The sequence below is a fragment of the Alexandromys fortis genome, unplaced genomic scaffold, assembly GCF_014885135.2.
Source record: "Alexandromys fortis isolate MF-2015 unplaced genomic scaffold, M_Fortis_MF-2015_v1.1 scaffold_92, whole genome shotgun sequence".
Taxonomy (NCBI): Eukaryota; Metazoa; Chordata; class Mammalia; order Rodentia; family Cricetidae; genus Alexandromys; species Alexandromys fortis.
Window position 1 is genome coordinate 3,401,381 of NW_026067972.1, and position 22,325 is coordinate 3,423,705.

General features: G+C 48.5%; 1 protein-coding gene across 1 annotated transcript; it reads right to left on the reverse strand.

The window, feature by feature from the left end:
- Positions 1–250: 250 nt before the first annotated feature.
- On the reverse strand, positions 251–11,349 carry Nans (N-acetylneuraminate synthase). The gene is made up of 6 exons (XM_050156067.1): positions 11,140–11,349; positions 9,799–10,014; positions 4,258–4,357; positions 2,867–3,021; positions 1,997–2,263; positions 251–492 (listed from the first exon to the last, which is right to left on the reverse strand). Exons 1-6 carry the CDS (start codon positions 11,269–11,271, stop codon positions 283–285), a joined length of 1,080 nt encoding a protein of 359 aa, XP_050012024.1. The 5' UTR covers positions 11,272–11,349; the 3' UTR covers positions 251–282.
- Positions 11,350–22,325: the final 10,976 nt, after the last annotated feature.

Here is a 22,325-nt window from a genome sequence, read left to right on the forward strand (position 1 = left end):
GCCACGTGGGGCCTCCCCAGGGTTGAATTCGGATGCCAGGCTTGAAGGCAAGCACCTTGACCTGCTGAATCACCTCACCAGCCTCCCCCCGCCTCTCAGAAACCCTGAAGGAGCTACGTTTGCTCGGGGCTGCCTTCTCTGGCTGGACACCTCAGAGTAGAAAGGCCTCATTGGTCCTTCCTTTCCGATGGGCTGGACACAGGTGGCCGCTGTGACAGGTGTACCCAATACACTGGACAGTAGGAGCATGGTGGCTGAGAAGCCAGAGAGAGGCACTTTATTTTAAGACTTGATTTTCTTGCTGTGATTTTCCACAGAGTCTTCCATGATTGTATCATCTTCTTCCACAGTGACCAGCACCTTTCTGCCCACGAGGCTGAAGATGTCTTCAGGAGGATAGCCTTTGGGCTCGCCCACCTTCACGGTGAGCATGTCCAGGGTCAGGATGGTGCCTTCTGGGATTTTCACTTTGGCCACCACAGACTTGCCCAGCTGTGGACACAGAAGACCAGCGTCAGATCTTAGAAGTAACTCCTGCACACACCACGTCCCTGTGACGAGACCATCACAGCCGGGACTTCCTCACCACAATGCCCAGTGCAGCACCTCACAGAAGCAGAGACACAGCCCATGTCAGGTGACATCACAGACTAGGAGGAGAGGCTTTTCCAGTCACACAGCACAAAGGAAAGAGCTCAGGCTGTGTAGCCAGATCGAACCAGGTTTCAGTACCTGTTGGCCTGGGTGCTGTGTTTGGCTTCCCTGCTAAAGGGGCTGGCACCTTCTCAGTGTTAAGAGAGTGTGAGATTGTGTGCTCCCAACATATGACAGCTGCAATTACTTCTGTCCCGGTGTCGTCAACATCTTAGGGAAAACTGAGTTCAAAAGAAGGCAGGCAACTTGGTCAAGCTGCCAATAACCAAGATGAGAACCCCCAAAAAGGAAACTCCTAGTCCTGGTCCAGTGTGTATACAAACCTGTTTGCACTTTGTTCTATAAAATAGGGTGATGGAGGGCTCACGAGCAATGAAGGAGGGTGACTTATTCAGATGACAAGGGGTACCCAGAAAGGGGGCAGACGGGGCAGGCAGATGTGGAGACAAAGGGATGGTTCACAGCCAGCATCCCCGCCTCCCTGTACATACTTGGAAGCAGCATTCGCCGTCCTCCACAGCTTACATAAGAGCCTCAGAGCTCTGCTTGGAACTTAGCACCAGGAGAAGCTGTGTCAGCTGCTTACTGTTACACAGTGGCCCTGGCTGCCTTTCACCCTCCGCTTTGAGTGCTCCACGCCCGACTGCGTAACTCTCACTCTAGGCTCCTGCACCACTCTCTCCATTTCATCTGCGGGGCAATTATATTCTTTAACTGCTAACTCCCCAGTCCATGTGACCCAGAATTGTGGGGGTCGGGTCAGCAGTAGTCTCCAGCAGAACAAAAGACAATGCTTCTCATGTATACCCTGGGTCTGGCCTGACCCACACGACTACAGGTAAGGAGTCTTGAACCCAGAACTCCTGGAACTCCTACCTCTAAACTCACAAGAACAGAGAGGTTCAGGCTGTGGCTTCTAAGAAGCTGGGAGGCACGCCTCGGCCTCACCGTGCCCACAAGCCCCACCCACCCAGTGCCCCTTTGTACTCAGGACTGCCCTGGCTCTCTTCCCAGTGCCTCGGTATGCCTACTCCAAGTGACCAGACTTGGCCATCGTAGAACTTCACTCCCTATCTCCCAGGGTTCAGAGCCCTGAGGCTGCAGGCTTCAGAGGCTTAGTGGAAAAGGCTAACGTGACCATGGGCAGCTAAAAGGCCTGACCTGCTCTCATGTGATGCATCACCCGGCTGCTCCCATAGCCTAATGGTGCTCAGAAGGGTGGGTGTGATGTTCCTGCACCTGCTCATCTGTCAGGCTCAGATAGGTCAGAAGCCCAGCTCCTGGTCACGTGTGCCACACCTGCCCCAGGACAGCAGGCGAGGCAGGGTCAGGCAGCACCCACCTTCTCGTTGCAGGCCACCTCACAGGGCAGCAGCTGCTTGACTGGAGAGCCCAATGCCTGCTCCACCAGGCGCACGGACCGCACCAGCTCTGCCAGCTCTCCAGGCTCCAACGAGGCCGAGTGGTCGCTCCCCTTCCAAGTCTTGTCCAAAGTTATGTGACGTTCCAACACCTTGGCCCCCAGAGCCACTGCCGCCACGGATATGGCGATGCCTGTCTCATGCCCGGAATAACCTATGGGAATGTCGGGAAAGAGCTTCTGGTACTCCTGTAAAACAGAAGAGGGGCGTGCTTACCCTTCTGGGCTTCTCGTCAGGGAGATCGGAACAGCACCCCACTTCAGCTGCTCCCGAGCAGAGCAGCCAGGGCTGAGACAGTAAGGCAGGCACTCTGAGCCTCCACCTTACAAGGATAAAAGTGCCCACTGAGGGTTGCTGGAAACGGGGAGGGCACCCGCTGTACTGACTGGTTTTATGTCAACGGACACAGGCTAGAGTCGTCAGGGAGGAGGGAGCCTCGATTGAGGAAATGTCTCCATAAGAGCTGGCTGTAAGGCATGTTCTTACTTAGTGATCAATGGGGGCGGGCCCAATCCACTGTGGGTGGTACCAACTATGGGTTGGTGTTCTATGCTTTCATTTACAGCTCCCCTCTTTGGAATGTCATACTTCCTTGGCTGCCTATGTCTAATCTGATTCTGTCACACTAAGATAGGATCTGTTCATCTACAAAGTGTACCATGGTTGGTTACAATTTTGGTTATAACAACAGGGCTAGAGCTACCTATAGCTCAGTGGAAGAACACTTGGTTGGCATGCCCATGGCCCTAGATCAGTCTCCAGCACCAAAAATGAATGAACTTCCTGCTCACCGAGATGACGCGCAGGTTGGCATCCTCTGGCTGCAGTGGGTACGCGCTGGTGCACTGGAGGAAGCAGAAGTTGGGGTTGAGGGGCTTCACGATCTGGTAGACTTGCTTCATGGTGTCCATCGACTGCATCCCACTGGAGATCACCATAGGACGACCTGAAGAACCATCACCTTCTTCACAGGGCTCAGAATCTCCCCCACCCACATCTCCTAAGACACCGCACAGCAACCGATGGGGAAACACACTTCCTCAGGATCCTGCTTTAGCAAAGGGAAGCACGCTGAGGGATCTCAGGATCTTGAGGGGAAGAGAGGCATCTCTACAGATCAAGAGGCTGTACAGTATAGAACAGGCTTCATCTTATGCTGTGGGACAATGGTTTTATACTGTAAAGATTTGTTTCTTGTACTTGTTTAATAAAATGCTGATTGGCCAGTAGCCAGGTAGGAAGTAGAGGAGGGGCAATGAGAAAAAGAGGATTCTGGGAAGAGGAAAGAATCAGTCTGCAGTGGTCACCCAGATACAGAGCAACCAAGATGTGACTGCCTCACCAAAAAAGCCACGTGGCTAACAAAGACAAGAATTATAGGCTAATATAAGTTATAAGAGTTAATAAGAAGCCTGAGCTAATGAGCCAATCAGTTTATAATTAATGTAGGCCTCTGTGTTTATTTAGGACTGAATGACTGCGGGACCGGGTGGGACAGGAACCTCAGTCAACAATCTTAGTCTAAAATCCCCAAACCCAAGAGATTCCAAATTCAGCAACACTCCTGCTCAGAAGCATTTGGATAAGGGATACACAGCCCATGCTGTGGAAGACTCCCCAGTGCCTGGGCACAGCAGAGAGGCCGAGAGCTGCCCTTAGGGCTTCTGATACCTTGCCTAGGAGACAAGTGCAGAATCTCCCGGGAGCATGACGTGGTCTGTAAGGTGGGTCAACTGAGATCATTGACGCTGGGAAATCAATTTATCAAGTGTAAAGTGGATACATCAGGGGAGAATCCTACAGGGCCTGGGGATGGGGCTTAGTGGTGGGATACTCACATCAGGTGCACAGTCCCTAGCACCGCCCCAGAACTAACAAGTAGGAGGTTTCTAGAATGTGTCTCCTAAGCTGGGTGTGGTGGTGCACACCTTTAACCCCAGCACCTGGGAGGCAGAGGCAGGAGGATCTCTAGGAGTTTGAAGCCAGTCTGAGCTACAGAGCGAGTTCCATGCCAGCCAGGCAATACAGTGAGACTGTCAAAAAAAAAAAAAAAAAAAAACCACACCAAAGTAAAAAGTAAAACTAGATCAGTCTCCATGAATGCTATCACAGTGAGCGGCCACTAGGGGGCAGAAACACAAAGCTTGGACTCTGGTTTTAAGGGGAAAAAAACCACACTTACCTTTCTTGGCTGTCTTCTCCAGATAAGGAAAATTGTTAGTGTCGCCAGATCCAACTTTAAAAAATGGGACATTCAGTTCATGCAGAAACTCAACCGCCATCTGCAAAGTAATCCGAGCGAGTACCTTTCAGCATCGTTCAGAAACACTGCCCTGTGGTACCCAGTGCAGGAGACTAGAGAACACCCATCTGTCCAGTGCACACCCAGGACTTGCTCTTCACGAGCTGACCATCCATGGCTACGAGCATCTGCACGGGACACACTGCCTCTGGCCAGACTCTTCCTTCCCTAGGAACTTGTGAACAGAGGCAAAAGGGCATGACCCAGAAACCAGGCAGAGAGAAAGTGACTGGCCCTCAAAGGTCAAAGGACAGAAAGAAGACACTGCATCCTTGCCCAGAGGGACAACTGGAGCAATCTCTGTCCCAGGCCAAGTGTGGCCTTAGGAGAGGAACCAAGCAGTGAGAGCTAAGGATGCCTAGTGCAGAGAGATGAGACAAAAATAATTCAAAGATTTACCTACAAGGATTGTGAAATTTGCATGGAATTCTATCATCGTCAAGTTATTTTTTAATGGTTGGGGGGGGCGGGGGAGTTCCTGCTAAGGAAGAGAGTGCCTCATTTTGCAGTCCACCTGGGGACCAGTGCCACCTAGTGGCCATTTTGAAAATTGCCACCTTGGTTCATCACCCTTCAAGGGTGCAAACATGCCACCCCCTTCGGTCACAGCATGGTGGCTTTCTTTCCCAAGGCCTGCTGACTTCCTCTGACCTGCCTTACTGCTGTGAAACCCTGTCCCTGACACAAGTCAAACAGCCCTACCACTTCCTCTTCTCAGTTTGCCTTAAAGTAATTCAATCAGTACATAGGACCTCAGATGCCTGACTGTGTTCAGAGCATGGAACAGGCCACCCCCAGGACGCTGGAGCTAAGGAAACTGCCCACCTACGGCTACCAGAGATAAACCTCTCTGATCTCAAACTTAGGTCTTCTGAGCTGGTTTGACTTAGGATGTGTTTCTTTGCTTTTTAAAACAGACTTGTATTATTCTAGGCTGGCCCTGATCTTGCTATGTAGCCTGCACTGGCCTCCAACTCTTGATTCTCCTGCCTCAGTCTCTCGAGGACTAAGATTACAAGCAAGCACCACCATGCCTGGTTGACTGACTTGGAACTGTTTAGACTTTAGTAAGAGCAGACAGTGGGCCTGGTGGTGCACACCTTTGATTCCAGTACTCAGAAGGCAGAGACAGGTGGAACTCTGTGAGTGCCTGGCCTACAATTATTTCCAGGACAACCACTGTTATATAAAGACCCTGTCTCAAAAATAAATACACAAATAAAATACAAACAGACAATGGGGGCTCACAGAACCTTTCTGTGTATATACGAAGAGAAGCCACTGGTCCAAGGAAGGGGTAATAGAAAAAGAAGACCTGGGCTTCTCATTTTGAAAACAATGTCACCATATGTAGCCCAAGCTAGCCTCAAAATTGCCTTCCTCCTATCCCTGCTTTGAGTGCTGGGATTACAAGCAGGCCCAGCCACACTGGGGAACTGGGACTTTCTGAAGTCCCTTTGGCTGCAATCATGCAGGAGAGAAACAAAGCCCATGATGATGAGCTGCAGAGCAGGGGTGGGCGACCACTGAGGAGCTGAGAAAAAAGGGTCTGGCTATGAACAACAAAACAAACAAAAAACCCTGGCAAAAGTTTCTGTGTCTGCAGAGAATGATGAACCAATCAGAATGTCAGTGCTGTGGACAGATTGGAATTTGTAGGTTCAGCCACCAATTACTTTATCCTGGACTAGTTTTAGCCTTCTGAAACAGCACTGGCTGATCTTCCAGAGGTTGTGACTTCAATTCCCAGCAACCACATGGTGGCTCACAACCATCCATACTGAGACATGGTGCCCTCTTCTGGTCTGCAAGCATACATGCAGGCAGAACACTGTATACATAATAAATAAATAAACTTTTTAAAAAAGAAGCTATTAACTTAGCAGAACACTACCTTCTGCCAATCCAAGAGCAAAGTGTCATCAGAGAGCATCTTGGGCCTATAGAATGGCTGCTCCATATCATTATATCCATCTCTCTGGTGTACTCACTGACATATTTTAAACTGCTTAGATTTATAACTCTCTTTATTCTGTAAAACCCTGTGAAACTGCTTCCATGTTGGGACATGGAATTTGGGGTAACCTAAATCTGTGTTCTCAGGCCCTAGTTACTCAGAATGGTTCCAGAATAGACTCTCTTGCTCCACTTAAGATGAGAGCTATGGTTTTTGTCGACAGAGCACAGAACCAAAAAGGACAGGCCAGCCCTGTCATAGGCACCAGGCAGCAGGCAGCCAGGGGAAGGAGGTGGAGAGGACAGAGTGCAGGGGCAGGAGTGGGGGGGGAGGTGGCTCTGTGGCAACCATCACTGAGCAGTGCCCCCCACTCCCCCACCCCCGGCTCATTGCTTCTATCTGCAGCTGCCTTGCCCCTAAGCTTTCTTTGGCTGAAGTCCACCTCCTCGGCACACCCTCCTGAGGGGTGTCCTGACAACTTTTTCAGTCTCTGCACAATTCTGCCACACCTTAACCTTCCCTGAGCACACAGAATGCCCAAGGACAGCGCGCACAGCAGAGAGGAGGCACTCAGGAAATGATAGCTGTTGTAACGCAGTCAGGAAGGAGAACCCTGGGAGCCACCTGCTGCAGAAACGGAGGTGGGAGACCCGGAAGGACAGACAGAACTCAACCAGGCCGCCCTGAGGAGGCTGGGCAGGAAATGCTAGCTTGGCAAAGAAAGATCTTTGTAAATTTACTCTTTGTAAAGGCTTTATGGACCCACTTCCCCCCTCACTGCCCTTTCTCCTGTCTGCCTGTGCCCCGGGCCAGCCATGACACCAACCAGCTGCAAACAAATCCCAGAGGAACCTCCTTCCCAAACTGGCAGCAGAGAAACCCCGGCATGTTTTCATTAGAGAAAATCAGTACTGTTTCTGGCTTGTAGACTCTGTTACCCAGGCTCACCACCAAGTGCTGGGACGATTAGCCTTTTTACTTTTCATCAACTGTTTTTTGCCTTTTTTTTTTTTTTTTTTTTTCCATGATGGAAGGAGAAAAGCGACAGAATCTCACTTTGTAACTCTGACTGTATGAAACTCACGATACAACATAGGCTGGTTTTGAACTCACAACAATCTTCCTGGCTACACTTACCAGTGCTGGAATGAAAGGCACAAGCCACCATGTGGGGTTTCCTCCCTTTTCACAAGGATCAATGTTTACAATTACAAACATATTCTGAAGTCTGGAAGACTAACAAAGGCAGGGCTGTGTTTTATGAACTAGGTGTGGTAGGGCACACCTTCAATTCCAGTACTGGGGAAGTAGAGGCAGGGGCAGGAGGCTCTCTGTAAATTCCAGGTCAGCCTCATCAGACTGGCTTTGAATTCAGGCAGGGATCTGTCTACCTCTGCCAGGTGTAACTTCTGTCCTTTGATGATCCTATGTTCTCTCCTTTCTGAATGTCAAAAACTTTAGTCTTAGAAACAAGGACAATGGTACAGAAAGTTTATGTCTTAAGGTTTCTATTGCTACGAAGAGACACCATGACCATGGCAACTCTTGTAAAAGAAAACATTTAATTGGGGCTGGCTTCCAGTTCAGAGGTTCAGTCCATTGTCATCATGGCGGGAAGCACGGTGACACACAGACAGTGCCGGAGAGGTAGCTGAGAGTTCTACAGGACCCAGAGGCAGCCGGAAGAGACTGGGAGACACACACCTCATCCAACAAGGCTACCTCCTAATAATGCCACTCCCTATGAACCTAACAGGTAACACTTTCTTTCAAACCAACACAATTTAGGAAGCAGGAACAATGCCGGACTGGTGATGGCCTTCAATCCCAGCACCCCAGAGCCAGAGGCAGAGGCAGGCGGAGCTCTGTGAGTTCAAAGCTAGCCCAGTATACAAAGCCAGTTCCAGGACAACCAGGACTGTTAACACAAAGAAAGCCTATCTTGGAAAAAAAACAAAAAACAGGGAATAAGAGGGAGTGGCCTGTGGTTTCCACATGTTGTCTCTCTATGGATTTCCTCTCTGACTTACAGTACCTGTTGCTGCCGGTCATATCTGGTTTTCTGCATTCTTTTTCTAGTTAGTGTTAGAACACAGCTTTCCTTCCTCCTGTGTAAAGACTGTGACAGCAATGCAATGTTTCTTTTGGAAGATATACTAGAGGGTTATCTGTTGTTTTTAGTTCCTGAGACAGCATCTCAGTGTGTAGCCTTGGCTGGTGTAGACTCCAGAATCCTGAGTTGAGTGCTGGGTTACAGACTTACTTTTAGTATTTTTGGGGTTTTTTTTTGTTTTTTTTTTTTTTTTCCACTTTAGTTTCTCCAGGCAAGGTTTCTCTGTGTAACAGCCCTGGAACTCTCTTCGTAGACCAGGCTGGCCTCATACTCACAGAGACTGCCTGCTTCTGAGTACTGGGATTAAAGGTGTGTGCCACCACCTCCTGGCTATTACTTTTAGTTTTTTTTATACCGATAAATGATGCTGAACCAGGCTTGGTGGCACCCACTTTTAACTCTAGTATTTGGGAGGTGGAGGTAAGAGAATTAGTTCAGGTCAGCCTCAGTTACAAAATAAGTTTGAGGCCAGCCTAGAATACATGAGACTGTCTCAAAACGAAACAGATGCCGAGGTGAGCATCTTTTCTGTCTGTTCTCAGTTGTTTCCTTAGGGTTGCTTTCTAGAAATGGGCTTTAGGGTAGGCTTTAGGGGTGTGCTTTATTGCCCTTAGTTTCCCATTGCTTTAATTAGATTGTTGAAAGTGTGTGTGTGTGTGTGTGTGTGTGTGTGTGTGTGTGTGTGTAGAACAGACAAAGCCAGGGGGCTGGAGAGATGGCTCAGGCCAGAAGAGGGCACCAGATCTCATTACAGATGGTTGTGAGCCACCATGTGGTTGCTGGGAATTGAACTCAGGACCTTTGGAAGAGCAGGCGGTGCTCTTAACCACTGAGCCATCTCTCTAGTCTGTTCTACAGAGTAAGTTCCAGGACAGTCAGGGTTAGAGAGAGAGAGAGAGAGAGAGAGACAGACAGACAGACAGACAGACAGAGGCCCTGACTCAAAAATAAAGAAAAGAAATTATAGTGCAAAATGGACCTGCGGCCTAGTACCAGCTGGGCTGCTCTAGGATGTCAGCACAGCCAGCCAGAGACACTTCCCTCCAGCTGCACTCCAGGGAGCCAGTCAGAGTTGGCTGGTGAGGCACACTGGTTCCCAATCTAAACCACACTCCAATGGGAGAGCCTTGCCCAGCACGGCTGTCCCACGGTGGAAAGGATGCTGGGGTCTAGCACAGCTGCTCTGATGTGGGGGTAGTTTTTAAACCATGGTACTCTTCTCTCAAAAAAAACTCCTTCTCCGGGCTGCCGGCCCATTGGCCTCCCACTTAGCCGGACATAGTTAAGGTGAGCAGAGCTAGAGCCGACTTTACACCACAGCTGCCTGCATCCCAAGAGGCTGAGCGCTTACCTCGTCCATGCCAGAGGCGGTGAAGAAGATGCCAATCTCCTGCGCATAGCGCTGCAGCTCCCTGTACTGGGCGTGGCTGAATTCTAGATGCCGTTTATGCTCCCCATATGTCGACCCCCACGAATGCTTCGAAGTATATGGTCTCTCCAGGGCCTTCCGGTTAAACTTGAACTCCAACTCGCTCTTCTGAAACTTAGCGCAGTCAGCCCCGCACTCCTGCAATACACAGTAGGACATTTACAGTGACCTGGAGCAGGAATGGGGGGGGGGCGACAATAATATGACGTCATTATATTTAGACCAAACAAACAGGGGCCAGGCCCCTCGCACTACAGGACAACACCGGCCTTGCCACTGCGTCCTCTGGCCCCGGTGCCCTCCAGAACTAAAGAGAACGCGTGAGAGAAAAACTATAACTCTGTTTGCACAGTTTTTATATCTCTAGGCATCTTTACAACCTCATCACACAAAGAGGTCACACCTTGGAAAAAACAGGCCGTTCCTTTGAAATAAAAGCAGGACTTTCCCCCTTTGCAGAACAATGACTGGAGACCTGTGTCTAAAACTAAACAGTGTGAGTCCTAGGGGCTAGGGGCTGCGAGTGGGGGCGGCTGGAGAAATCACCTGTAATCCTGACTGAGAAACGGGAAGAGATTTACTATGAGGGTGCACACTGCATTTTAGCAGTGGCAGTGATCACCTAAGGAGCGCAGAGTCGACGACCGTGCTTTTCACGCCTTTCTTCATGAGAGGCTCATCACAGCCCCACGAAGGCGGTCTTTCAGATCTTAGATTTCAGATCTTAGATTTTAGGTCTTCAGAGCTTAGGTGAACAGGGGTTCCTTAGCGGGATCTGCCCTCGGAGACCTGCACTTTTCACCGGTTAGCAGTTCAAACACGGGAATTGTCAGGTGGGGGAAAAAGCCACATCAACTTCCAACGACTATAGTTCATGGAAACCAACGTTACGAGAGGATCGCCGAAGTGGCATATGACAAGCAGAAAGGGGCTGGATCCCTAAGATCCTGGTCAGGTGGCTCCCTACGGACGATGCCAGGCTGATCTAACCGGAAAGGGGAAGAAAGGGGTCGAGTGGGCAGGGAGGCGGAGAGGGCGAGCAAAAGCTCCTGGAAGACCGAGCTAGGGAATCGAGACAAGTGAGACACGGGACACAGAACCAGAACGCTCTCGCGACCGCGCTCTCCCGAGCCTCTCCCGGAACTCTCCCAGGCCCCTCCGTTAACTCGCCCCCTGGGATTTCCCCGCAAAGCCCTCCCGCCGTTAACCTCCACGGACTCCACCGCTAACCCTCCGGGGACCCTCCGGAGCCCCGCCCCTCACCTTGGCAGTGCGGATCATGCGCTTGGCGATGTCCAGGTCGCCCTGGTGGTTCTGGCCGATTTCCGCGATGATGAAGCAAGGGTGCTGCCCACCCACCCAGCGTCCGGGACACAGCTCCAGTTCGAGCGGCATGATGTCTATCCGCGCCCGCACGCTTACAGCGGCGTTTCCGCACCCGCCGTGCAGGCCCGCAAGGTCCCGGCCCCGCCACGTCAGCCGGCGGTCGCTGCGCAGCCAATCCACGGGTTCCGTCTCGCTCGACAGCCAATAGGAGCCCTCCCTCGAGGAGAGCGGGGAGCGGGGGAGAGCAAACCCCGCCCCGCCCCGCCGCGGGCCCGGGAGGCGGGATCCCAGCTTTGATACTTAGGGCGAGGAAAGAGTGCGCCTCACGGTGCGGCCAGGAAAATAGGTGATCGAGAGTTCGATTCCCGTGACTGCTGATTCTGAGACGGAACGGAAAAACATGGAAATCCTACGAACATGAAAAGAAAAAAAAGAGCACCTCACCCAAAAATACAGGCGACGCTTCTGGTCTGCAGCCTAGCAAGAATTTCTGCGCCATTAACAACTGACATTTTCCTTCGCAGCTGTAGTTTTCTAGAAATCTCATGAGAAATCCCATTTAGAAGGAAAGGGCAGATACCACACCCTCATCTAACCCTAGTGGCTCCCGGGTTTGTCTTCTCAGGTTATCTATAACTCAGTTCAAGGAGCCACCTCACTTACCAAGAGAGGGAGAAGGAAAGCAGGGACAGGTTCCTAGTAGCTTTTTTTTTTTAATATTTATTTATTTATTTATTATGTGTACAATATTCTGTCTGTGTGTATGCCTGCAGGCCAGCAGAGGGCACCAGACCCCATTGTGAGCCACCATGTGGTTGCTGGGAATTGAACTCAGGACCTTTGGAAGAATAGGCAGTGCTCTTAACCTCTGAGCCATCTCTCTAGCCCCCTAGTAGCTTTTGAGATATAACTTGAACACACCAAAATGGTACTTAGGACTAATGCCCAGTCTTCCTTCTCGAGCATTTTCTGTTCTTCCCTGAAGCAGAAACATGTAAGAGTGTATGGAAACCATCGATCACAGTCTCTGGTGTGGCAATGAAAAAAAAATTATCTTTTTTGGATTTTTCAAGGCAGGGTTTCTCCGTAGCTTTTTTGGTTCCTGTCCTGGAACTAGCTCTTGTAGACCAGGCTGGCCTCGAACTCACAGAGATTCGCCTGCCTCTGCCTCCCGAGTGCTGGGATTAAAGGCGTGCGCCACCACCGCCCAGCTTAAAAAAAAAAATTTATGTATATGAGTGTTTTGCCTGCATGTATGTCTGTACACCATGTGTACCCAGTACCCGCAGAAGTGAGAAGAGGACATCAGATTCCCAGGAACTGGAGTACAGATGATTGTGAGCTACCATGTGGATGCTGGGAACTAAGCTTAGGGCTTCTGCAAGAGCAGCCAGTGTTCCAAATCACTGAGCCATCTCTCCAGGCCCTAGCATAGTACATTTTAAATAGTCATAGCTGTTTCTACAATATGACAGGCAGTAGGATCCGTGAGTTTCACCGATTTGACCAAAGCCATCTTGAACTCCAGACTAGGGCTCAGACTGAGGTCTTGGGGTGTCTCCCAGTCCAGGGCTCCTACAGTGCACTCCTTGGATTTCAGACCAAGTTGAGACCCAAGAGTTAGACAGATTGCCTGTTCAGTTACACAGAACTAAAGAATGGAGTAACAGCCAGAAGCCGGGGAGGGCAAGGCTGGAACCCATTGTAGTAAATGTGCAGTTTGAACTACCCACCAGACAGGAAGGAGCACAGCCGTACCAGGCTGGGAGGAAGGGGACACTGGAAGCCCTTCCCAATGAGACAGAGGCTGAGCAAGCAGGGCAGTTGGGGGGCTCGGGCGAGCAGAGAGGAGATCACACCCACAGAGAACTAGAAGGCCCGTCAACGTCGGAGGCCCGTAGCTGGAGAATGAGGAAAAAGGAGTCGATGGAAGCTGGGCTTACGGCTGGACACACATGGGTGTGCTTTATTAAATGGCAGGATCTTACGGTCTCAAGTGTAGTTGGCAGAGCCACAGATCCTGATCCCAGCGAGCATGAAACATGACACTAAAGAAACTCAGTCACTTTTGGCTAGAGAAAACAATTTTAAGCCAAGCATGGTGGCTCGTGCCCATAATCACAACAGTCGCCGGAATCACCGCCACACAGTGAGTTCCACGTCAGCCAGGACTGCAGAGAAGCGGGGGTGGCGTGTTATTCTACCACTGATTTTATTGTTGTTGTTGTTTTGATAAAGGGTCTCACGTTGCTCAGACTGATTTCGGACCCGCGACTTAGCAGAAGATTGAGCTCCTGATCCACCTGAGTGCTGGGTGTACTAGCTTGTGCCGCTACGTCTATTTAGAGAGGAAAACAAGATTTAAGAAAAAAAAGAAAAGAAATAAAAATCATTGTAACTTTACATCATCTGTGACTAAATGGAAAATTAACCTGGGCTAGTAGCATGTGCCTTTAATCCCAGCACTCGGGAAGCAGAAGCAGACAGGTCCCTGTGAGATCTTCATAGTTCCAGGCCAGAGTTAACCAGAGAGACCTTATCTTGAAAAAAAGAAAGAAAGAAAAATAAACTCTACAATGAAGAGAAATCACATTTTAAAATAGTCATCCCTCGGTGGTGGCGCATGCCTTTCATCCCAGCACTCGGGAGACAGAGGCAGGTGGATCTCTGTGAGTTCAAGGCCAAGCTGGTCTACAGAGTGAGTTCCAGCATAGCCAGGGCTACACAGAGAAACCCTGTCTCATAAATAAATAAATAAATAAATAAATAAATAAATAAATAAATAAATAAATAAAAAGCATTCCTACATTATGAACCTTCCCTGTCTCAAAATAGGACCAGGTTCAATTCCCAGCTCCCAGCACCCACATGATGGTTTACAGCTGTCTATTACTCCAGTCCTGAGGGATCTGACACCCTCTTCTGACCTCTGTGGGCACTGCATGCACAGAAAACATCCACACACATAAAATAAAAAAGAAGAAGCCATCCCACCAAAAGGCAGATAGGCTGATGCTGCTGGGATTACTTCCCCCACTGCAGTCAGCAGTAAAGGGGTTTTGCCAGTTGGCTTTTTGCAGATGAAGCCCAGCACCCAGACATGCTGGGCAAGTTCCTACCCAACTCTCAGTCTTGTGTTTCTGGCACTTTCTGTGGCCTTTTCTGGTTGGCTGGTTAATCAATGTTTAATCTGTCCAGGTAGGACTCTCAGGAAGGATTTTCAAAGCAAACTAAAAAAAAAAAAAAAAAAAAAAAAAAAAAGCCCAGGACTCTTTTCTGTGGCTGGCAAAGAAGACAAGGAAGAGCCTCGTTTTAGAGAAAGTAGAGAGCCCTAACTGTATTAGATCTCTGAGGCCCTGGAGCCACCCAGACTATGCCAAGTCTCTCCTGAACTTGGCTTGGCAAAGCTTCCTCTAGCTGATGGCTCCTGCCTAACATGTTGTCACTGTGTGGTCCAGCTACACTGAACTATTTTTGAGTCCCCTAAGGATCATATTCTGTCACTCCAGGCCGTGGCCCAGGCTGTTTCCTGGTAGGGTTCATTCTGATCTCCTCTCCAGCATTCTTTTTTTTTTTCCCCCAAGACTTATTTACTGGGCTGGAGAGACGGCTCAGAGGTTAAGAGCATGGACTCTTCTTCCAAAAGTCCTGAGTTCAATTCCCAGCAACTACACGGTAACTCACAACCATCTGTAATAAGATCTGGTGCCCTCTTCTGGTGTGTAGGCGTACAAGCAGACAGAACACTATACATAATAAGTAAACATTATGTATACAGTAAATAAGTAAATAATTAAAAAAATTGTTTACTTTTATGTGCATTGGTGTCTTGCCTGCATGTATGTCTGTGGGAGGGTGCCAGATCCCCTGCAACTGGAGTTACAGACAGTTGTGAGCTGCCATGTGGGTGCTCTTAACCACTGAGCCATCTCTCCAGCGCCCCCAGCATTCTTAACCTAGCTATCTTCTTCTGCTCTCTAGTGCGGTCATTAATCCCCTCCCCTCAGTCCCTCAGTCCTTCTCTCATCTCCCAGAGCCTTCTCTAGGCTCTCAGGGAACTGGCTTTTTTTTACTCCCTACTTCTTACCTTTTAATTAGCTGTCCCTCTTTAATGTCCCCCTGAGGTACTTGGGGTCAGGGACCATCTGGGACACCTATACAAAACACCAAACCCAGGGCAGCCCTGGGGATATGCAGAGCCCCAAAGAGACAGCGACCGCTCTGTTTTATGTCATGCAGAGTAGTGTGTCAGAACTGTGTCCTGGAGCCAGCGGGGTGAGGGGGGGCAGAGGCGGTAGTTGCACGCACACGCGTGGTGAGGGGGGAGTCCTTCACATGTCTGTAATCTCAGTACTGCAGAACACAGCCTGGACAGTTGGGTGCTGTGTTCCAGAAGTCTGAGGATTGACTATATCTGTTTACTCTTCCGACCTCATTCAGCATCTTGGGAGAACGTGATTGATTCATTAGTTACTGAAGTCAGTTTTCTGGCTCGTTCTTCCGAGGAAGAAGTGAGTGACCAAACCACTCATAGGTCCCCACCCAAGCTGCCTAAGACCTGCCTTGATGTCAGGAGGCCAGAGTCTGGTCTCCTGGTGTTCTCAGTCCCACTTATAGGCATCATCACTAGTGACACAAGCACCCCACTTCCTGCTTCCTCTGCCTTGGGCATCTCCCTATGGCATGAAGCTAATTTCTCAGTTGTCTCGATGCAGACAAATCCCCATCCTACCCTGGGGAGACCCGGGAGCTAAAAGTCAACTGTGGACTTCCCCTGCTTGCAGGATTTTGACTTTGACAACCTGGCCTGCTTCCATTTCCTGAAGGTAGCTCACTCTTACATCCAGAAACTCATTCCTGTCAGCCTACTGTGTGCCGGGAAATAGAATGTGGTCCTTTCCTGTAAAGTGTTGTAAAATGAAAGGCATTTGCAGTGAAAGTCAATTATATTCACACACAAATATCTGACCACAAATTACGCAGAAGGCAAAGAAAACCGCAAACTTAGTCTGCTTTAGAAACCAACAAATGAGCAGGGTTTATCTCTGTGAGTTCAAGGCCATCCAGGTCTACTACAGAGAGAATTCCAGGACAGCCAGTGCTACACACGGAGAGACCGTGTCTCAAAAAAACCTACCCCCCCAAAAAGCCAACAAATGATGGCAATCTTGTTAGCCAAAGATTTTAGCATGTAAGCATGGGCCCTGGCAACCATAACAAGATAGACTTGGCTACCTCCTCAAAACACCAATAAAAGAAACAAGTGAGGAACTGCAGAGCTGGTTCCATGGTGGTTCACAACCAGCCAGTTCTGGAGAATCGAATGTCCTCTTCTGGCTCTGTGGGTATCAGGCATGTATATATATGAAAGCAAAACATCTGTGGAGTAAAAAGTTTTTCAAGGCATGGTTTCAGTGTATATCCCTGGCTGTCCTGGAACTCATTCTGTAGACCCGAGTGGTCTTGAACTCAGAGTTTCACCTGCCTCTGCCTCCTAAGTGCTGGGATTAAACGGGTGCGTCACCACTGCCCAGCTGTAACTTTCTTTCTCTCTCTCTTTCTTTCTTTCTTTTTTTTTTTTTTTTTTTGAGACAGGGTTTCTCAGTAGCTATGGAGCCAGTCCTGGAACTCGCTCTGTAGACCAGGTTAGCCTCTAATTTACAGAGATTTGCCTGCCTCTGTCTCCCAAGTGCTGGAATTAAAGGCATGCACCACCACCGCCTAGCGAAAAAAATATTTTTTAATTAAAGATAATAATAAAGAGACAAAAGGGAAACAGAGAAAGATTTCTCCAGGGTGGCTGCTTTGAGAAGAGGAAAAAATAAAGGCCCAGTGACACATATGTCAGGGTGCTAACATGAGGGTTAAGTTTAAATAGAGAACAAGAGTATACATCGCTTGCTCAAGCCAATAACCTCCCATCCCTATTCCAGTAAGCAATCCCTATTAAGTGCAGTAGAACACGTGTACGGGCGCACGCGCACACACACACACACAAGGAAAAGGAAAGATGGTGTCTGTTGGTATTAAGAAAATACTCAAGAGTAAACATTTAGGCCCAGACTCCACCTACCCCCTGCTTCAACTCCTTCCTACAGATAATAATCCCTTCCTGCTCTGGCTCCTCTCTGCAGAATGCTGTAAACACACACACACACGCACACGCACACACACACACACACACACACACACGGTATAGGGTCCTGAAACGGGAAGATGGCACAGGCATAGTGGGGACAAAACTGGGGAAAGAATGCGTGCTTAGAGACACGAAGCCTGGGAACACACCCCCAAAAGCAGAGCCACAGGGCTCAGTCAGACACCAGTCCCCTCCCCTCTAGCTGGGGAACTTCCTCATGTGGGGGATGGGCCACCAGAGGGCAGTGGTGAGGATCACAGGAGAAGCCTGTTTGCACTGCTGCCACCTTCCCTGAGGATGAAGCCATCCTCGGGCTTCATCCGTACAGAGGGTCACAGTGTCATCCCCTAGCTGGGTTCTGCTCCTCCCTGCAGCCCTGGGAGGACCGTCACTCCATGCCGTTTCCATCGCCTTTCCTAAGTTCTTATTGAAAATCCTTCTGTTTCTAACTTTTGCTCTTCTTTCCTGAAGGGCTTCAGGATGTCAAATATGAGCTTCTGCACCCCACCCCTAACGTAGCCTAGACTAACTTCTAAATTTCAATCCTGACTCAGCTTCCCCCATCCCTCAGATTTACTTTCGTGTGTGTGTGTGTGTGTGTGTGTGTGTGTGCCTGGCTTCCCCCATCCCTCAGATTTACTTTCATGTGTGTGTGTGTGTGTGTGCATACACAGGTGCCCAGCTTTCCCCATCCCGCAGATTTACTTTCATTTGTGTGTGTGTGTGTGTGTGTGTGCGCGAGCACACACACACACAGGTGCCCAAGGAGACAAAAGAGGGCTTCAGATCTCCCTACAGCTGTAGTTAGAGGCAGTTATGAGCCATCCTGAGTATTCTTCATGGCTGAGCCATCTCTCAAGCACCAAACCCATCTCTCTCTGAGGCCTTCTCTCCAAGAAGCTGCAGGAATCATTCACTTTTACTTTTGTCTGTCCATCCTATCCACAACCCTTCATCCCTTGACAGCCATGACTACAATTGTGTCATTTATACTATATTATTATATTAACGGGACCCTATTGTATAGGAGCTTTTGTGATGGACTTCTTTTTTCTATCAAGGTTCGGCTATGTCACCCTGGCTGGCCTGAACTTCCTATGTAGACTAGGTTGGCTTCAAACTTATGCATAACCCTCCTGTCTGCTTTCCAATTGGTGGGGTTATAGGTGTGTGGTTGCCGTACCCAAACCTCGGGATGTACGTTTTTACTCAGCATTATTTTGGGGGTTTCATTCAGGTGCTGCCTGTCTGCGTGCACATGAACGCATCATAGTTTGTGGCTCCTTACGGCCGAGTAATACTCCACGACTTGTGCTCAGAGCGCAGCCTCCCTAACTGTGCATCCTGATGAACATTTCCTCCTGGGGTTATTTCCTCCTGGGGCTACTATGAAGCAGCTGCTTCAGACATCCATGTCTTAACCGTGAAGATCAGTTTACAGTCTCTGAAATCATGCCCAAGAGTACGCTCTCTGGGTCCCCCAGCGGTTGAGTAAGAAACTGCTGACTAGCTTTCCAGGGTGGCTGGAAGGGAAAGAGCCTGATGCTCCTCACAGCTGCTTTTCTTGTCGAGCTGGGATCTCAGGGAGCTCAGGCTGGTCTTGAACTCTGTGTTGCACAGGCTGGTCTTGGACTCCTGATCCTCCTGGCCCCACCTGCCCAGTGCTAGGATTGCAAGCATGCACTATCATGCCAGCTTTTTACGGGGCATGCTAGGCAAGCATTCTACCAACCAAGCTACGATACAGCCGAAGAGATTTCTCTGTTAACCTTTCCTCTGAGTCACTTTGTATCTCAAGAAAAGCAAAACTTTAAGGGACAGACTCCCCAGTCAGAGGACAGTTACCCCTGGAGGTTCAACCCTCAGAGGTTAATACATTAAAATTGGAGCAGACTGTTTTGGTTTGCAGAGACAACAGCAGAGATAATGGGTCAATGACCACACCTCAACCAGTGTATTAAGTCTTAAGTGTTGTACTTAAGAATGTAAGCACTTGCTCTCTACCTCTACGTGTATTCAAATCTTTTTTTTTTTTTTTTTTGGTTTTTCGAGACAGGGTTTCTCTGTGGTTTTGGAGCCTGCCCTGGAACTAGCTCTTGTAGACCAGGCTGGCCTCGAACTCACAGAGATCCGCCTGCCTCTGCCTCCCAAGTGCTGGGATTAAAGGCGTGTGCCACCACTGCCCTGCTTGTGTTCAAATCTTGTATCAGCACTCCGAAGTAAAAATTGCTGTCACAGACCCTTTGTGTTCTTCTCCCCGTGTGTCCAATGGGTCTTTCTCTTACTTTCTGACTTCTCTTTAGCTGGAGACAAGTGGCTGGGTTGTACCTACTCTGTGGGGGCAAGCTTTTACCCTAAAAACTGGCCAGGTGGTGGTGGCGCACACCTCTGCCTAGGCAGAGGCAGGCAGTTCTCTGTGAGTTCAAGGCCAGCTGGGTCTACAAGAGCTAGTTCCAGGACAGGCTTGGACAGGCTCCAAAACTACAGAGAAACCCTGTCTTGAAAAAAACCAAGGGTTGGGGGGCAGAAAACAAAAAGAAACTGCTATCATTTTCTTCTTTCCACATTGTTTTCCAAGCACCTGACCTCAATATGGGGACCGCTCCAGAGGGCCTCATGAATTGCTCATTTTGTGTTTGTGTTCAGGTATGCTACCTTCGCACTCACATGTTGGAATCCTAATCCCAGCACCTCAGAGGGTGATTCAATATGGAAACGGCCACTGTAACAAGAGTTTGTTAAGATGAGGTCACGAGAGGGGGGCCCTAGTCCAAAATAGCTGCTGTCCTTCTCAAAAGGAGGAATTTACATGTTCATATGCACTCCTGTACACACAGACATCCTCAGGCCGAGAGGAGGAGAGGCCTGAAACTGCCTTCAGCTGTTACAGGGGGTGGCCGCTTGTTTGTCCTGGCTGCCCAGAACCAAAATATCACACAGAAACTGTATTAATTAAACCACTGCTTAGCCCATTAGCTTTAGCTTCTTATTGACTAACTCTTCTTTTTTTTTAAATATTTATTTATTTATTATGTATACAGCATTCCTTCCATGTATGTCTGCAGGCCAGAAGAGGGCACCAGACCCCATTACAGATGGATGTGAGCCACCATATGGTTGCTAGGAATTGAACTCAGGACCTTTGGAAGAACAGTCAGTGCTCTTAACCTCTGAGCCATCTCTCCAGCCCCCTTATTGGCTAACTCTTACATATTAATTTAACCTATTTCTATTAATGTGTGTATCACCACAAGGTGGTGGCCTACCAGCAAAATTTCTGGCAGTGGGTCCATGGCGTCTCCTGACTCTGCCCTTTTTTCTCCCAGCATTCAGTGCAGTTCTACCCACCTACCTAAATTCTGCCATATCAACGGGCTAAGGCAGTTTCTTTATTCATTAATGGTAATCACAGCACACAGAGGGAACTCCCACATCACCTCTCCTTTTCTGTTTAAATAAAAAAGGGTTTTAAATTTAACATAGTAAAATTGCATATAACAAAACAGGTATCAAGGAAGAATTACAGTTAGAATATCTCTACTACTTAACTTTTTTTTGTTTTGTTTTCGAGACAGGGTTTCTCTGTAGCTTTGGAGTCTTTCCTGGAACTAGCTCTTGTAGACCGGCAGGCCTCGAACTCACAAAGATCCACCTGCCTCTGCCTCCCAAGTGCTGGGATTAAAGGTGCGCCACCACTGCCTGGCTTCTATTTATCTTTTATCATAACTAAGGAAAACTATAACTATATTCTTCAACTCCATCAAAACTCCAGAAGGATATAATATTACCTAAGTAAACAGGACATACATTGTAAGCAACTTCCAAAACTCTAGAATTGACAGAGACATCTCATTGCCTGGACAGTCACCCAAAGTGCTTTTGTATCATTGGGGCATCCATCTTCAGCCTACAGGCCCATAGTATCCATCAGACTCTTTCATGAAGCAGGAAATTTTAAAGACAGTTTAGCCTATATTGGCAGTTTTTCAGTTACTTCTTCTGTGTCCTGCAGACTTCTGGTAAGACTCTTTCATGAAGCAGGAACCCTGAAGGATCATCTCACCTTTTAGGGAAGTTCAGCAGTCATTTCTCTGTGGGTCCTGCATGTCCAGTTCATCTAACAAACCCCATAAGGAGCCTCTTCGATGCCCATCTTCCTCTTGAAGTAGACTGGTGCTGCCAGGAGCAGATGTATCTCACTGTCATGAAAACTCCTAGATTTTTAGAACATTTAAATGCCATATTCTGAAGGTCTCTGAATGATTTGAAGAATACCTATCTAACTGAAATATATCTCTACACATCTAGAAAATAAACTAACATGACTACAGGCTTGACTATTATAGATGACTATAAACCTATATTTTTTAATTATGTATTACATTTTTAAATGAACTACATAATGACAATACCTTAATCAAGAGCAGAAATATACATATAAGATTGACCTTATCCTACTGCACCTATTGGTTTTGTGGGAGCCTAGGCAGTTTGGATTGCTCTTTGGGCTGACAAGGGAGGGGGACTTGATTGGGGGAGGCAGAGGGAAAGGGGAGGCGGTGGTGGGGAAGAGACAGAAATCTTTAATTAATTAATAAAGAAATAAATAAATTAAAAAAAAAAACTTAGCCTTCCCCCTGGCAGGCATTGAAGGAGTGCATCTTTGTAAATTAGGACCTTGCTTTAAGCAAATAAGAAAAATAAAGTTTTGTTTTTTGTTTAAAAAAAAGATTGACCTTAAATTTGTATCAATAAACCAAGGTCCATACCCATGCAAATCTCTATAGCATTCAGCCTCCAGCACTAGAGGCTGCCTCTGCATGTCTGTGGGAAACCCCTGCATGTAACTGTCTGTTATAGCTGTCTGTTAGGGTGGCTCTGGGAATCCATGGAGGCAAGCACACCAGTGTCCTAGGGTAGGGAGTGCAAGCTGAGTTGGGCCATGGCCACTGGGCACCTAAAGTTCCTCAGCCTTTTATATCAT